The sequence below is a fragment of the Echiichthys vipera genome (assembly GCF_963691815.1).
Source record: "Echiichthys vipera genome assembly, chromosome: 9".
In the NCBI taxonomy this organism is placed as follows: domain Eukaryota; kingdom Metazoa; phylum Chordata; class Actinopteri; order Perciformes; family Trachinidae; genus Echiichthys; species Echiichthys vipera.
The window spans coordinates 15,715,892-15,735,052 of NC_139834.1; the positions used below are offsets into that span (position 1 = coordinate 15,715,892).

The following is a 19,161-nucleotide window of genomic DNA, read 5'->3' on the forward strand; positions in this document are numbered from 1 at the left end:
GCGGGGTTTATAAGATGTTTTGGCTTCACTTTTGGAAAGCTGCCATGTCGTCCATCTTTATATACACCTTATGGATACTTTTCTTTAGTAGTATTTCCTTTTTATACTACATCATGCTTATAATTCGACATTTCAGAGGGGAAAGTGTCTGCACTACTAGATTTATAAGCTATAGTTACACCTGCAGTAATTCTGCAGATTGAGGTTATAGAAAACATAAAAATTCTGGTCACACATTAATGCATTAGTACTATTAGTTCAATGATATAACACAAATGACAAGCATCATTTTGCCTGCTAAATGAATATTCTATATTTATGATAGTTTACTTGTGTGAAATTTTATATGTACAAATTTTACTTAACTTAAGAGACTGAATACATCTACTACTGCAGCACAAAGTTTCAACCACCTGCAGCTCCTGTATGGGTTTGTGTGTGTGTGTGTGTGTGTGTGTGTGTGTGTGTGTGTGTGTGTGTGTGTGTGTGTGTGTGTGTGTGTGTGTGTGTGTGTGTGTGTGTGTGTGTGTGTGTGTGTGTGTGTGTGTGTGTGTGTGCGTGTGTGTGTGCGTGTGTGTGTGTGTGTGCGTGTGTGTGTGTGTGTGTGTGTGTGTGTGTGTGTGTGTGTGTGTGCTTTCAGGGGACTGTACAGTATGTGTCCATTAATGCAAGTTACAATGTTGGGCCCACAGCGAGCATGTATTCTCCTAAAACATGTTGCAACAAACGTCTTGCAGTGTCATCATTTCGTATAAAGGGCCACTGACTCCCCAAAGCCATGTTTGTAATTATGGCCAACATGGCTCGTGGAGAAGGAGGGGAGCCTGGGTAGAGAGACAAGGAGAGAGAAGGTGAGAAGAGAAAAAGAGAAAAGGTAGGACCCAGAGGCATCACGTGGTTAAGGTTAATTCTGCTTTCTGCCAAAGTATCACTGGGACACTACTGAGTATGTGTGCGTCTGTGTGCAGAAACAAGGGAAAAACAGAAAGAAGGGGTTGAGAGACTGTCTAAAACAACTGCACTTTGACTGATGTTGCATTTACCCCAAACACTCCACTCTGTTACTTGAGCGTGGGACAGCAGCGCTAGCCCAAATCCACAGCAGGATCACAGGATCTCCCAGGAACGCCAAATCGTTACTGTGCCCTCCTCCTTTCATACCCTGCCTTGTATGCCAGCTGACAAATTGTTCCCTCAAAAGAAGAGCGCTGGCCGGAGATGAAGTGGAACAATTAATTTCACGCTTGTCCTCCCTGCCTCAAAAGCATGCTGGTTTGAGTCCCATATCTCGTGGCACAGAGACACTCCCCATGGATTGTAAAACCCACACAGAGACACAGACAAAATGTAAATCAAACACTTACTGTAAATGCTAATCACACAGACAGAAAACAAGACATCTTTAAACACAAATAAAACTTATGGGATCATAAACTCTTCTTGCCTGACTGACCACACCTTCATCACTGCTCCATTCACCATAATGCCATCTATCAGTGGGGATGAATATAATATTGATTGTAACGCAGTGATGTCTCTGAGTGAGATCAATGCGCTGTGAATGAATGGGGAGGATTGTGAAGACACATACATGGACGCACAAGTCTGACAGACCACTCAATCATACGGTGAGAAGAAGGCAGCTCCAAATAGGAAATAGACTGTGCCTTGAGCTGAGAAAGGATTCATTGTGGTCACATTTCTGCTTTACTGAGTGACATCGGAAGGAAACACCTGTTAAACATACACACTTGACCACATACAGTAAACAATTATAAACTACCCCACATATTTTGCCTGCCAGATGATTAGAATTTAATACAACTTTAAGTGGCAATAGATAACTTATCTGTTTTAACTTATCATTATGAAGTCAATGTTGATTGCAAAGTGTCATAGCTATAGAAAAATATCCACCAGTGTTATAGGTGCAGACAGGTTCCCTATAAGCCTCGCTTTCACTATGCCATTTTGTCCGCCATGAGTATGATCTCCCTGGAAAATGAAGGTTTGCAGCACAAAGGAAGAGAAAGGTGTATAAGTTGTGTCTGTACTTATGAAGGTAATAAAACGGAGGCTTCGTAGTCTGAACCAAGACCACAAACTCTTTTGCTTTCCACATTGTCAGCAGCAGCACATCTTCATTGCTTTGTTCTTACCTTTCACAATAAAAGCCCTAAACATATAATGCTACACCACATCACTACTTACCAGAGAGCATTTCACTAAGAGGCAAGCCAACAAAACAGCTTAAAATTAAACAAAATAGCTTACAGTAGCTATCATCAGGTAGCTTGAATGGCTGATGGTGGAACAACCAGAATAACTGTTGAAACTCTAACATTACCCAGCAAAGAAGAACAGCCCTTTGGATGGAGGAAGAGTGATAAAATCATTCTTTCTACTAATCTGGATCAGTACGTAACAAAACCTGCCTACTGAATATTACTACTGGGAGTTTTACTCTGCTTTTATCATACTGAGTGTTTCACTCTGCTTTTATCAGAGCACTGAGATAACTGTTTCTTGTTCAAACTGGGCAATGCTACAACACAACTATTAGCATTCGGGCAGGAGCGAAAGTTTCAATTAAAATAATTTCTATTGGTATTTATTTATGAAACCTTCCTGCTGTAATTTAATGCCTTTTGGGTATTTAGTGTTCTTTTTTTTTCAGTATAACTGAAACCACTTTCAAACCTTAACCATTTCACTGCTCAACACAATTCCCCCTAATCTGATTCGTCAAATGGTTTGTTTCACAGACCCATCTGTATAGGTGTCATTGAAAACTGATTGGGAAAGGGCAGGCACCTAAAACATACCTAGCAGGTGATTGTCCATCAAACACTTGTCAAAGTCAATCAGGAAGACACACTCTCCAGTTCTGATAAAAAAAATGATGCTATTGCAGCATCTAAGCTAGCCTCTTTAAGAGCTGGCACCTACACCCATGTTCTCATATCATGGTCAAACCCTCCCCAACTGCCAGTGGCGCTGTACAGGAAGCTGTTTGGCCGGCCCACTTTCAATATGAACACAAATGCATTTCTTGGAGCCTGACAAGATGGATTTGAGTGTGACATGTGGACGCAATTCTAGAGTGATCTCATGTTGCGAGAATTTGGCTGCTGTGCGAGGTAAAGTTCAACCACCTGTAGCTTTTGTATGTGTGTGTGTGTGTGTGTGTGTATGTGTGTGTGTGTGTGTGTGTGTGTGTGTGTGTGTGTGTGTGTGTGTGTGTGTGTGTGTGTGTGTGTGTGTGTGTGTGTGTGTGTGTGTGTGTGTGTGTGTGTGTGTGTGTGTGTGTTAGTGCATGTGCGTGTGTGTGTGTGCGTGTGTTTGTGTGTGTGTGCTTCTGCAGTGATAGAGTGTTTAAAGGCTGCCTCAGGGCTATTGAGAGGAACAGTGGAATAACTGTTATACACCAACACACAAACAGCCTTATGGCATAGCTGGTAGAGACATTCAGGAGTTTGTCCCAGGGAGCACTGCGTCTGTTGGGCATGCACCATTGCCCCTCAGAGTGGGTGCCAAAACCCTGCTCTCTCTAATGACTGCCATCTTTCAATGTCTTCACATGCATGCCATCATGGATTGCCCCCCATCTACAAACACACACACACACACACAGCTCCTTAAGGACTAAGGCTGACATCATCCATGCTAGCATGAAAACACGTCTGCATTAAAATAAATAAATAATTTAAATGTATGAAGCAGAGGTAGCCTTTCCCTTTTAAAATGGAAGTGCAGGAAGTACCCTCTCTACCATCTCCATTTCACTTTTTATTTCATACAGCCATAATTCACTTCAGCAAAAAACCTAATAGCACCAATAGCAGGTCTAATCTGTTCACATGAAACTGATTAATAGTCTACAGTCTATCTGTAGTCGCCTGTATTCAGTTGGTTTCGACAGTCATGGAAAACATTTTTCATGCTTAGTAGCACGTACAATGCAGCTTGCTGCTTCCTTATTCCACCCCATACATTCTCACAGAACTCTCGCTCAAATTGATTCTAGCAGCAGTCAACGTGAAAGTAGGAGAGAGCAAAACATTGTGGTGGATGTATTAAGGTAATATTCATCTTTGCAAGTGGAGATTTATTACAGGAAGTTACACTTTTTGGACTGCAGTTTCATTTGAGTTTGCTTTGAAGGCCTTACAAAGAAATGGGGGAAATAAACATACTACCAACAGAGAAGGAGAATACTTTTGAGAACCGCAAAACATTTATCAGTAGAGAGTATACTAAGAAGTGAACTGAATATATGAATATATGAATATAATAAATGTAAAATTAATCTATAAATATGATCATGATATAAAGCACAGCCTGACTGATGCTGGATTTTGGAAGAGGTTTTGGAGGAGTTACGTCACAGCACAACCATGAAACTTCAGCATGAATGACTTGGTCTACACAAGAATGTGAACGCAAATGCTTTAAGCTATGCAAGATCGATGCATGTGTCATTGCGTTCTGGAATGTGTCACCTGAAAATCATAACGCAAGAGAGCAAAGCAAAGTTTGGTGACCAGGCACATGGAGAGCGGGAATGTGGACATACCGGATCGGATATCAGACCCGGTATTGACTAATTAGCTCGATCGGAAATCGGATGAATGAGGCCGATCCAGCATTCAGTCACTTCAATTCTAAGTCAAAGTCAAAGTTTAACACTGGTTAGGGTTTTATATTACATTTTAAAATATCTGTTTGCATTGCACTTTACATAGAAGTGTTCTTTGTTCTTTTTGCGGCTAATGTTTTTTAACAAAGCTAAATGTTTATGTCAAGCCTAATGCCGTCAATCACATGGCAAGGTATAGGGTTCATTCATTCGACAGTAGTATCGGATCTGTATCGGGCGATACGCTCAGCCAAGGTATCGTGTCGGAGCAAACTGGATCGGTGCATCTCTACAGTTAACGGCTGTTGCTACGGTTGCTATAGCTGGGCTACAGCCGCCACATGCCTGTGATGTTTTTTTTTTTATTTTTTAGTATTTACCAGTATTTATCATATGGGCGAGAATAACAATGGAGCATTTGTTGGTAATATAAGCCTCCTTCTGACAATGCTACTACAAAATGCAAAACACGCACAAAAGTAAAATTGAGAACCCAAGATATAGAATATAAAATGCAAAATAGTGCAGATGAAAAATATAAGATTAAAATAAATAAAATAGCATAGCAGGATTATTTCACAACAATGTAGCCATGCGTGGATGCATATGGTCAGCATCAGTGTTAAGAAATGCTGCAGCATTCAAAAGGTCAGTTTCTCAACTGTCAGAGTGCCAGATTTCATTCCATACACCACATGATCACAGCTTGTATTACTGCGACCCAGCAGGACTGATCCAAGTCTGAGTGTCATAAGCATACTGTACAGAAAGAGGATTCAGGCGTAGTTTTCACTTTCATCATCAATGTTGGGTTCTAGATGCCCGAGATATAACTGACATCAACCATACATGATCCTTCATAGTATCTAATGGTAACCCTGCCTTTACACAGTCATCAGCTTGTTTGCCCAGTAATTCATTGATTTTTTTTTTATGGAGCTGCAGTTCCAGTCAATATCAAACAAGATACTCATTTATAGCTGTTAGCCAAAAACAGCCTACTTTTTTTATTTTTTTTGGCAGCCATGAATGATCACATTTTCAAGATTAACTTGAGAGGTTCCAAGATCCATTAGCAGCCATTCAAAATGACACCATACACTAAGGAATGATGTGCAATGAATTAAACTTTGGCGATTCAATGATTAAGTTGAACCAATGTCATGTTGTGAGCATTGGATAAATCACAAGCTAACCGAGGTGTAAAACATTGAATCGATCTTTGTGCAGTTAAAAAAAGTCAACAATTTTTCTCTGTGGACTAAATGTGGACTGCTTACTTTACACATAGTGTCTCTCTTTGTTACTGCAAGTCAACAACATCATGTAATCAATATGGATCAGCACTGATCCATATTGAACCTTGTGTCTAATCGTTAGTCACTTACTGCTCAGCATTACCACAGTGTTATCTGCACATTAGCCAGTGCAGGCCTCTAGTCAGTAAAGGCATTACATGACATGTAAAGTAGACACAAAAGGACACATAAAATAAATTCACACTGATAGAGTGAGAAATGTATTTGCAATGTGTTTAGAGGAAGAGATTGTTCAGTGAGTAACAGGGAAAGACTGACTAAAGTGCATGTGTGTACGCTGATATGTGTCCTCACATTGCTGTTTATTCATTACTGTATTCTTTCACTGTGTGTTAGCAAGTGTGTGTTTGAGCGAGATGATAGCAAGTGCAGGTGAAGGTCATCAGAAAGGGGGGCCACTCTCCACTGAGCTGGATTTGGCAGCACTCTCACAGTCTATGAGAAGTGTTGTACAAATGGGGTGCAGTGCGAAGCTCTATAAAGTACAGCCAAACTAAGCATGTGTTTGTGTGAGTGTGTGTCTATGTTGGCAGAGTGGATAAGGAGGTGATGACCTGGGACACATACTGAACCCACCCAAGAGTGCAGCGAGTACTCAACATTGTGCTAGGCCAGCAAAACTAGTTTGAGGGTGTGGGCATCAACACTTGCTCCGAACACTGGCGTGTCCCAAGATCCCCTCCCATGTATTCTTTAGTGCCGTAGCTGCATCCTATCCATTATTAAAGCAAAGGGATGGAGGGAGGACGAGAGAAAGTCATAGAGGGAAGGGGAGAAAGAGAGAAAAATAATTGGGGGAGGCAGAAGAACACAAAAACACATGGGTAAAAATGATGAGGGAAGAGTTGACACAAGGGCTTAAGGTAGGGACAAAGTAAGAGAACGAAAGAGCTGGGGTGCCAGTTCATCTTAAATTCTGAGCATTATATATGAAGCAGAATTTTCTTGGGGTCTGAAGTACCAGAGGTCACTATTTATGCTTCTCCCAACAAAACGTAAGTGTTCAAATGCAAGCTGTGTTAAGAAGTGTACAGTTTTCTACTTTTACCTTTACTTTCTGTCACGTTACATACAACTACACCTAGGAGTTGTTTTACCATGTAAGTAGCCTAAGATGATGAAACAAGTAACGTCAGCTAAATTGAATAATAATAAATTGTACTACTTATATAGTTCCTTTCTAATATACTGACCACTCAATGCGCTTTTACACTCATATTCACCCATTCACAAAGACATTCATACAGGCATTCATACACTGATGGCAGAGACTACCTGCCCTAATCTAATCTAATCTAATCTAATCACTCAAACCACATTTAGACACCCATGCGCAGCACAGGGAGCAATTGGGGGTTCATGATGAACACTACTTGGCTAAAGTTAAGCAAAAACTTTCGGGGCTGCGGTGGAGACACACAATAAATCAATTCAATCAACTTACTGTGGCGTTATTGTTATTTGCTCCAACTAGGGCAACCTATTGACCATAAATTTAACATAACTCAGTCTGCATTACAAACAGATCACATGCAGTGTTTAGGTGTCCGTGCTGACTGTTGTTAGCACAAACAACTGTTGCGTTGTTGTTGCTCATAGTGATGGCAGCTGTTAAAAACACAAAAAAAAGAACACATATCAGCACACACACAAGGTATGTGTGATAATACTGACTCGTCATATTAATACTACTCATCTGTGCTTATTATCTACGCCAACCACTTAGGAAGCAACCACAGACACATTTGGCTGAAAATCACCAGTTAACATGGTTACTCATTAACACCGTCAGCCCTTTGTTTAGTGAGAGGCTTTTTTTTCACTGTTATTTAGCTGTTTGGCAGACAATAAGGTCCTCATGTTATGGCAAAGATTTAATTTGTCGTCAATCAAACTACCCATGCTGCTTGCCACCATAGTAATGGCGGCACTGTAAGATGGTAGAATACATAAAGCGGTCGCCCAAATGTCACCAAGAAGCTATTTGTGACTGATTTAGCAGCTGTATTGGGTCTGATGTCCTTTCTTTTATTCAGTTTATTGCTTTATACGGGCCATCTTTACCTACAGCACACAGGGCGGATCCAAAAAAATGGCAGGATGATGGATGTGGACAGCAGCAAGTCACAGACAGTCCTTCACACAATGATGCGCACCTTAATGTAGTTAATAGTACTAATCCTGCCCCTTTACCAAGTTGGGTAATGTTTACTGTCTGCATACAATCCAGTCTGGACCACACCAGGTGAACAATCTGTCATAATTACAGAATCTGTGTGTGTGTGTGTGTGTGTGTGTGTGTGTGTGTGTGTGTGTGTGTGTGTGTGTGTGTGTGTGTGTGTGTGTGTGTGTGTGTGTGTGTGTGTGTGTGTGTGTGTGTGTGTGTGTGCGCGCGTGTGTGTGTGTACTTGTGTGTATGCTTGTGTTTGTGTGTGTGTATGCTTGTGCGTTAATGTCCGGTGTAGCGACGGTGAGATGCTCTTTATCTGCAGGCCAACAGTGGCAAAGCCAGGCTCGAACAGCCGATGACAGTGGATATTTATCTTTAGTGTTCACATTCATCATCCTAACAGCACAGAGCACAAGGTGTAACACTGTATGCAAACACTGTGTGTGTGTGTGTGTGTGTGTGTGTGCGTGCGTGCGTGCGTGCGTGCGTGCGTGCGTGTGTGCGTGCGTGCGTGCGTGCGTGCGTGCGTGCGTGCGTGCGTGCGTGCGTGTGTGTGTGTGTGTGTGTGTCTTCTGCAGAACCAACAGGAACAGAGAAGAAAGTTCAACCTCCTTACAAACACAAATTAACTACTAAATCAAACACTTTTCACGCTGGCAAATGAACTTAGTCAGAGTGATTGGGAATAGATCAAAGAGGTAAACCGCACAACAAGTCATCAAAAGACACTTGATTTTCTAAGCCCACAAAAAACGGCGTCAGCAGCTGTGGTCTTTAACAATTTAAGTTCTTTAATCCGGCAGCAAAGGGCCTCACTCCCTGCTCCTGACCTCTCGACAGTAAAGGCAGGGTGTTTGATTCACAGTGGCTTTTCTCATGCTTTTCTCACCAACAAAGCACTAATTATGGTGTGAGTGAGTGGCTATGTTGGCTAAGGCTGGTCTGCTAGGATATGAAAGGACAGCAGCACAGGCTGCACACCCGCCTGCTAACGCTGTAATTAACTCTGTGACACGGCATCCCTTCTTCTTTCATCATTCTTTTTCTCCCTTACCCACCTCTCTCTCTCTTTCCTCTCCCTCTACGAGCAGCGGAGGAATCGAATTTAGCATGATCATGCTTTGGTCAATGAGAACAATAGAGGAAGGGTGAGAGAGAGGCAGGAGAGGAGATGGGAGGGTTTGGGGAGGTTAAGGAAAGAGGGACAGTCATCAGTACACACCCCTAGACACCCTCCTTCCCTCACCTCATCGCCAGCCGTGCTGAACCAAACCTGACAGCTATTCAATTTTCCCAAAGCTAAATCTAATCTGCAGCCGTCTCCCCCTCACTGACACAGTGTTACACTGGAACGCCTCAGCCATCACCCACCCTTGGCAGCAGATTGGCGCCATCACACATACTTCCCCCTTCAATTCAACACACACACAAACAGATATACAAAGTCATCCCTGGGGCAAAAAAAAGCAAACAGAGGGCAAAAAGAAAAAAAAAGAAAACCCCCCCAAAAATTCAAATGATTCTGAAGAGCAAGTGATGACTGTTTGACCATACCATTTCGAATTAATGGACCAAAAAAGAAGCGTAGCAGCCAAAAACTCAGGTTTCACGAATGAGTAGAAATCAATTATGTGTATCGTAATTTTTGTTCCACCGGGCTGAAACACAACAGCTTTCATACAGTAACCAGTGCCATAGCAAGAATTTTTATTTTTTGACAAGCCAGTTTTCTGATAATATATCTCCCCACTGGATTGTCTAAAGCCCTTCTCCAATAATGTATTTCTAGCGGAAAAATAGTATGGACCTAAATTATTTTTATGTTTGGCTTGAAAACTACCGCTGAAAAATGACAGCTTAATCCAATAAATTACTACAATATGTCTCATTTGTGAGTATTTGTAGTTGTTAACTCCTTCTCAGATAATTAAGATTCACACATGTTAATGTTCCCAATATAACACAGAAATCATGTAGTATTGAGTTTATCAATGTTACTTTAACAAATAACCACTTAGAGGCCCATTATTATAAGAAATGAAAGGTGCTTCAAATACATCAATTTGTATAAAAAGTGCATAACATTTGGAAATAAATCAAATGAATACTAAATCATATTAAAACTTTAAGCGCTGTTAAATAAAAGTACTGAGTGCAAAGTCTTTTTTAAAACTCATCCGCGCACAGCAAGAATCGTTCTCCCACTGTTGTCATCCAAATATGTAATTAATTTTAAATGAACGTGAAAAACCGAAATGCATAATCATTTCCACTTCTAAATTAGATAATTAGTCATGCTCTTAAATCTGGTTAGTGTGACTGAAATACCTTATTCAGAAAAAAAATTGATTTTTTTTCCAACACAGACAAACATGCCTTCTGTAGAAATATTAAATTATGTTTCTGTGAAACACGTCTTTAGAAAGATCTCCAACGGATCAAAACATATCCCTGTTGTGTGTAAATCACTTAACTCTGGATGTACGGCAGAATTCACTGGTCTCTTGGGTTTATTATATACTTTGACAGCCCATTAAATAATGCCAATTAAACTGGTATCAAGAAAATGATATGCAGTTCTTTTTACACTAATCTGTATGAAAGATGCTGTACACCTATAGTTGACTGATACAGATTGAAGCCAAAAAAGAAAGCAATTTTTTTTCTTATTGTTTGAAAAGATGACACTGGTAGGTATCGTTTTTTATTCTATTAATTTTTATCAGTCAGTGATACTATGGTATTTTGTATAAATACTGCACAGGTAGGGCTGCACAATGAATCAAATTTTAATTGCGATTGCGATTTTCGCTTTCCACAATCAAATTTGCGTGATCGAACGATATTTAAAATGCAACACTCCGTATCAAAGTTTTTTTGTTTTTGCAAAGCCAATCTAGCTCCTCAGAGTGATAGAGAAAACACTCTTTCTTTAAGCCTTTGACGCTCTGTAACCACTGCCTGATCACGTGCCTCCATGAGCCAATCACAGTTGTTCCCTGCCTCACCACGCCGCTTAGTTTCTAGTCGACAGCCACTGAACAGCTAACGTGGGGAAAGCTCCACAACAGATAGCAGTTGCCGGTCAGAAGGCGAAAAACTATCTAAACAAAGAAAACAAAAAAAAATGTCTAATGTAGCAGAGGGTGAGGCCCAGGGGCTTGTCCTGAGAATCGGATCATCATCCATTGTGTGGAAGCATTTCAGGTTCAAGGCAAATGACACAAACCAAGAATAAAATGTATTTACACAATTTAAAATGTAAAATAGTGCCCTGTTGATGTTTTGTTACCTTTTCTTTATTGTTTTATTTATTTTTACTTATTCTTTAAGGAGATGCACTGAAATTTGTTTTATAAGACACTTATTTTATTTTGATGCGCACAATTATAATAATAATCGTTTATTAAGGAAGTGGGGAAAAAAAAGAAAAAGAGAAAAGCTTTGCACACAGTGTGTACCGCAAGGCTAGTAACTGTCTGCATAATAATCGTGTACTCAGAAAAAGTATTTTTTTCTTCTATTTCTTGTTTTGTTAGGACGTTAAGGTGCATATTATTCTAGATTTCAGTTGATGCTGGTACATTTGTTTGATTTAAATCACTTAGTGACAACAAAAGAATACTTTGTTTCAAAGCTGATGGCTACACCACTGTTCTCCTCCCTTATTCTCTATATCCTCCATAAACCCAGCATGCACATGTGCATCTAAACCATTTGTCTCTTCACTTCGCTGGACAACTTTAATACTGGTTTATATTCCACATTTGCTGCTTCTTTTTGAGGAACAACTCCACTTTGTCTGTTTTTCTCTCATTCTTTAGGAATATTATGAGCATGTCAACATGTCAGTGGTTTGCTGCATTAAACTCTTTGGTGGTAAAGGAGAATGGTAGAGAACATCATACACGCACACACACCCAGAAACATACTCACTCTCTCTCTTCTTCCCCACCCAGGCAAATCGATTCCAGCATACTCTTGTCACACATCATTACACCTTCCTATCATCCTCTGATCTTCTCCTGTGTATACAGTGTATGTGTTATCGAGCAGGTATGCAAACTTAAAACACACACAAACACACACACAAACTGCAAACACACATACATACACATGCTGCCTACATCTTATACTTTTAAAAATAGGAAAGCAGACGTGCACAGATAACTTTCAGCCAGCCGCTATGGCGATCCCACAGAATGATCATTTGTCTTCCATCTTCCATTACCAAGAGGCTTGAAGTTATTTCAGCGTGGCATAATGTCCCACTACTTTGATTCCAGAAAGCCATAACATCAGTGAAGTGAAAACTCGTCCAGTCAACAACACACACAGACTCAGCCATCACAGCCAGGCTGGCTCATATAGACAGGTTGCTCAATGATACATGAAATTAAAGATTTCAACAGAATAGCAGTGGAGAGGGTAAAACACACAGAGCTAATTCTAACTATCAGCAGGAGATGTTTAATGTGTCTCAAAAAGAAGTCTCCTGTCCTTTGTATTGGTAGTGTACGCAGTAAAGTGTACAGTGTGCTACATGCACATGTATTGTATTTGTACATACAATGATATGTATACTGCTAATGTCTGATTTGTGTCACAAATTGAAGGCGTTATTGATCATGGTTTTTTTTTGTCTTCAGGGACACACACACACACACATATGCTCTGACTGGTATAACCTTGAAAGAAGACCCGTTTCCGATGGATACAGGAAGCGGGCTGTGACGTGGAAGGACAGACCAGGACAGGAGAGGAGAGGAAAGAGGAGACGGGTTTGCATGAAAGGCCAAATCTGATCCAACAGGATTTTTTTTTTTTAAAGATGCAAGATTTTAAATTTTGTCAAAACAGCGATAAACAAATGGGCTTATTTGAATCAGAGTCATTATTTTCAAATATTTCAATTTGTTTAATTCCTGAACCCTAGGTTATTCTATGAATAATGTGGTTTTCTAACTTAGTAGTCATCCAATAATTGACTATTCCAATTCATACATGTGTTCAGAATTGATCCCACAAACTAAAATTACTGTAAGCATCTACATGAATTATTGAAAATACTGAATGTAATGTTTCAATAAAAAAGATTTTTTATTGTATTACATCTCATCATCTCATCATCTGATCTTCATCCGCTTATCTGGGGTCGGGTCGCGGGGGCAGCAGCTTTAGCAGGGGACCCCAAACTATTGTATTACAGTTACAGTATAAAACATTTTAATCAGGACATACCAAGACTGAAAGCAAAATGGCTGTAAATTCAAAGAATTCCTTGTGTGTCTATTTATGCAGCATGATTCAGGTTAAGAGCATTTGTGTATGAGTGTGTGCATGCGTGTGTGTGTGTGTGTGTTTGTGTGTGTGTGTGTGTGTGTGTGGTTATTTCCAAGAGACTTTTGATACACTAGGGTCAGAGAGATAACTGAAGAGAGTCCATCTGTCCCCTGCCCTGGGGAAACATGCATGCACGCTCGCTCTCTCACATGCACAAGCACACACACACACACACACACACACACACACACACACACACACACACACACACACACACACACACACACACACACACACACTAAAACCTAGGTCTTTTCTCCTTGGTTCCATCAAACTCTCTATGTACAACAGTGTATATCCCTCATTCTTTCTGCCTATTCAAAAGCATATGTGCCCTCAGGGGAACTGTGGTCCCTCCTCAGTGTTCCTGGACAAGAGCTATTTGACTGTACCACAAAACAAAACATACAGGACACTGAGACGTGTTGCCAAAAGCCTGCGAGTGAATACGTTTGCATTTATACACCCTGCACAGCCGACGATACTGTGTGATCCAGCAAGTGGGCACAGTGAATAACACTACACTTGCAACCTACCAGTTTGGTGTAAAAAATGCACTTTTCCCACAAAGAGGTCTCCAGTCTTTTCTTTGCTCAATTAACCCTGCGGCCTTCATTTGCATTTCATAAAGAGGTCGTCACTCTGTGGGAGGGTTATCTTCTTTTTGGAGGCAGGAAAAGATGAAACGGGGGGGGGGGGGGGGGGGGTTATCCTACCAAGTAGATAACACCACTCCTCTGGCTTCGGAGTGGCTGATGAAATCCACACTATAAGCCCATATGTGTCTATGTGACTGTGCATGTGAATATGCAGTGTGTGGTCATGTGCATACATTTATGTGTGAGGGAGAGGGGGCTCTGTATGTGTACACACATGTAAAGGGTACGCATGTAAGTATATGTCACATCAGAACAGTAGTTTGGGCTGCGTGACACCTAACTGCAGCCACAGACCACAGTGGGTCTCTGGATCCACAGGGACTCTGAACTAATGGCCCCAGGCACAACATTGTGTCTGTGTCTATCCCGCTGAGAGGTTAGCTTCAGCTTGGCCCTTTATCCACGGGCTATCCATTAGCCACTTTTAACTCGAGCTTCATCAACTGACCCTCCATTAGGAGAATTTGCATTCCATCACACTCAAATGTTGCCACAAAGCAGAGTGGAAGAGCAATGGGAACAGACTGCAGAGAGGTATGAAAAGAGGTAAAGGGGTGTTTGTGACTGTGTGAGAAACATTCAGTCGCATAGCGAAAAAATTGAGCTTTCAGGAGAGTATATCCGTGTGTGCCTGTGTGTGTGTGTGTGTGTGTGTGTGTGTGTGTGTGTGTGTGTGTGTGTGTGTGTGTGTGTGTGTGTGTGTGTGTGTGTGTGCGCGTGTGTGCGCGTGTGTGTAAATGCATCTGCCGAAGAGCTTGTGAATTGGACACCCATTTAAAAGGAGCATGATTTGAATACGCTTTTGAAATCCGTGCCTTCATAGTCAACATGCATTAACGTTTCTCAAGTGGCTAAAAAGCATGGGTCCTGCAGTTTAAGAGATGAAGAGTGACATTTCTCTCAATTCAAATATTACTCATCAGCAATCATTCCCTCTCATGCTGATCTTTACACATCCACATAGCAATTTTAAAAGTCTCTCAAAAGGGTATCTGTAAGCTTTTAAATAAACAGTTACTTTGCACACAGTAGGCTATCACATAATTTCAGCTTTGCAAAAGAAAAATCTGGAGTCTGTGTGTCCCTGAGTGTACTTACACGCTGGAATTTTTTTTTTTTTCGTTTAATAAAAAACTAATTTCAAGGACAGTATAGCTCCTTTTTAAAAGAAAATCTCTTCTCCTCTTCTCAAATATTTTGAGTGAGTCAAACTGCCCACATGAAAACCCTGCTCAAGTTCTGTCATGCGGACATTTGAAAAATGTTTTAGGAATATTGAGGCTCCAGGCTGTACTTTCCATTTCAAAATCAGACAATAAAACTGCTCACCTTCTGCAGCAGCTGGGAGCCGGAGTACTTTGCCGAGATGGACTTCATCTCCCCCCCAAAAGCTGAAGCCCACAGCTTCACACTGCAGACAGCACACATATGCACACAGCACAAAGACAAGCCAGAAATCAGAAACTGTTTTAAAATATATATATATATACATAAAGACCACAACTAAGATTAACGATCAACACGCCTACTCGAAAAGTACTGACTAGTCTGCTTTTTGGCATATTTTTGCAAGAGCATTCATTTGCAACCCTGACAATTTTACATTTTTTTTCTTGAATATAACAAATAGAAAGAAATTTGGGAAAAGGGGAGGTATAACACAATAAACACACCATTAAACTGCAGGGGGAAATTGTTCAAGGACTGATCGCAATAAGCTATTAGCTGGGGTATTTTTAATGAAGTTCTGCTTTGAAACTTAGAGATATAAGAGATGCAAAAAGAGCATCTACTTACACGGACGGAGGGATGCTTTGGTGGGTGCCTCCCACCTCACTGACCCTGGTGCTTAGAGTTGAGAAAAGTAAAAGCAGACACGCGCCCCGCGCACAGGAAACCACGCAGCTCCGATCCACCTGCATCTTGGGCAAAAAATACCCTTCCAACGCGCACAGAGCGAGTTTTGGGCTTATGTTGCCACCGTGGATTTCCCCCCTCCACAGAATGCAAAAATTAAAAGAAAAAGGGGTGGAAATGAATAAAATCAAAAGTCACCTATACTGTCTGACTAAACCGCTCATGGTAATGTGTTCAGTTGTTCTTGGTGCGGGGCGCGGATGAGCGATGCGCCTTGGCAAACGCCAGGATCCTCAGCTGTGTGAGTTGTCCAAAGTGCCGCGGTGTGGCCCCGCTGACCGGTGCGGTGCACACGGCTATGCTGCCCGGCGGAAAGTCGGAGATCTACTCCTCCTGCAGGGAAAGTCTGCTTAGTCGCTTTCTTTGACCGACCTCACCCGCAAGCAGCAGAGAGTGGAGGTTTAGGGGGAACCGGGGAGATCATCAAACGATGCAGCACAAGAGCACGCCTACTCCTCTGGAGTGATGCGACTAGCCTCCCCTCTCACTAACCCCCTTCTCTCTCTCTCTCTCTCTTTCTCTCTCTCTCTCTCTCTCTCTCTCTCTCTCTCTCGCACACACACACACACACCACGCACACACACTCCCTCTCCCCCACTTTCTCTCCTCCTTACTCTCAGGATCTGAGGATAGGCTACTGAGGATGCTTTTATTGTTGTCATACTTCTGCCTCTCTCTCCCCCACTCATCGACTCTAATACATGGCTATAATAGCTAGCCTTTAGCTTTCATGTCAGATCAAGTCATGTACTGTATGCCCAGTTCACTGATGCAGGAATGACTGCCAAAGTGCTGAGGAAAGATAGAGAGGGAGAAGAGGACAGACAGTGTGTGTGTGTGTGTGTGTGTGTGTGTGTGTGTGTGTGTGTGTGTGTGTGTGTGTGTGTGTGTGTGTGTGTGTGTGTGTGTGTGTGTGTGTGTGTTTGTGTGTGTGTGTGCGTGCGTGTGTGTGTGTGTAAAAACAAACACAGAAGGAAGTGGAGATGTGCAGCAACTTGTTGGAGGGAGGGAAGAACCACATGATAAGTTTGTTATGTTGACAAACGCATGTCAATTAAATACACTTTGCAGCAGCGATATGGCATTAGCAGTGTGTGGGCATATTGGTTAGGAAAGAGAATGAGAGCCCCCATGCGATGGACCCCATGCGATGGATCACATTTCACATAGAGCTGGAAGGATTCTGACAAAGCACTGGAAGGTGATCAACGCGGACTGAATAGCAAATCTGCTACAGGAATGGTCTCATGTTGATTACAGGTCAATCTCTTTTACACTAGAAGACTCACCTTGGACATATGTCTCACAAACTGAGGATGAACACATTTAATTTACTATAAATTCTTCACAATAAATGCCCTGTTATGTTGTGATTTTTTTATTGTATTTAATATTTCCATTTCAAATTCAAACAATAAAACTGCTCACCTTCTGCAGCAGCTGGGATTCGGAGTACTTTGCCGAAATGGATTTTTATCTCCACACCACACTGAAGCCCACAGCTTCATCCTTCACACATATACACTGAAAAACAATAACTGCAAATCTCCAAAAATAAAATACCAACCCAACAAACAGAAATCGAAAATTTGAGTCCAAAACTATACATGTGCAATTTTGTTATTCCTTTGCATTCATCTACTTCCCTGATTTTTCTCTGTGTCTGATTGAGAAGTGTTTCAAGTAGTCATACATTGCTTTAAAAGGAATAGCAAAATAAGTCAAGCAATGATGCTATGACCATTGCTAGATTACACAAACATGTATACTGTTTGTTTTAGTAATAAGAAACAAACTTTGAAGTTAAATGGAAATCGTCTTCCATGGTGTGTACCTTCTTGTTTCGGAACACCCCCTCTTCCTGTTCATACAGTATCTGGTGTTGCCTGATGGACAGAGAGGGAAGAGATGACATATGGCATTCGGTATAAAAGACTTACGTTATTACTGAAAGAATGAAAAAATAAGACAAACATAGCAGCTGTTAGATAGACTGATTTTTCTTCACTGAATGGGAGTTTTTATCAACAAGGCTAAAGTCTCCCCCCTGAGAGAGCTGTTATTGTGTAAAGGAATATCACTGAGCAAAGCAGGGACATTCCCCTTGACACTACTACAGGTATTTGGTCCGTCTGAACAAAAGCAGTTACAGTACAGTGGAGAAAATAAAGTATAGAATAAAGAAAAACATATGTGCTGTTTAGTTTAAGAAAGTATTTGGAATCAGGACTAGAGGATTGATAGGCTAAAGTATCATCTTCGTCTTATGTCTTCCTACGTTCTTGTTATTTTCCTCTCATCCTGGTCCTTTTGCTGTTGTCCCCTCCAGATCTCTTTCCTCCTTATCTTATTTCAATAACATGTCGAGTATTATAGAGCATGCACACAAAGGGTAGGTCTAAGCCTCTAAGTGGTCACTTCTTGTTCTCTTGTCTCAAAGTCAATGTTTTTGTTTTTAAATAGGTTTTTGGTAAGATGCCTGAAATTAAGTATGTGGTTAACACAAGATTAATAGATTTTCACATTTTGTTCTATGACACAATATACTGTACATCAGTAAATAACCCACTCATGAATTTTGAAGCTTTTATGTGTCTGAAAATAGGCGTTTGATAACAAGTGGCTAAATGAGAGTACAAAGGTTGTCAAACGTCATCATGCCGAAGATGGGAAGTCAGCTCGAAGCTAGCTGTGGTGCCGTTGTAGTCATGCATCCATGGTGTAGTTTGTTTATAGCATAACGTTAGCTTTATACTTGCAGCAAATGTATTTAGGTTTAAAAAACAATACATCATTTGTAAAGATTATCTTGCTGAAGAAGAAAAACTAATAGAAAAACCTCATTGGCTTTTGTCAGGGGGATCAGGGCCATGCTAACTTCCAGGTTGGCCTAAAAATATGTCATCCCTGCAGCACTCTATAAGCCTTGATACAGCTGAACTTTCAATTTAAGTTGAGCAAATGAAACGGCTCCAAAGCAAACAAAAAGTCAGACGATAATAAGGTTACTGAACATAAATTCCTCATGTATCTTATCTTTTCCCAAGGCTTGTTTTTTTCTGTCTAACCCCCTTTGAGACAACACAATGTAATACTACTCATGTCCCATGGGAC

At 41.0% G+C, this 19,161-nt stretch overlaps 1 protein-coding gene across 1 annotated transcript in view; it reads right to left on the reverse strand.

Moving 5' to 3' along the window:
* cacna2d3a (calcium channel, voltage-dependent, alpha 2/delta subunit 3a) overlaps positions 1-16,052 on the reverse strand; it is a gene marked incomplete at its 5' end in the record, with an annotated part of 110,899 nt that extends 94,847 nt beyond the window's left edge. Inside the window, 2 exons of the mRNA XM_083919830.1 lie at positions 15,460-15,541; positions 15,928-16,052. Of these exons, the coding sequence (XP_083775956.1) occupies positions 15,460-15,541; positions 15,928-16,052 (207 nt within the window). The remainder of the gene's footprint in view (positions 1-15,459; positions 15,542-15,927) is intronic.
* Positions 16,053-19,161: the final 3,109 nt, after the last annotated feature.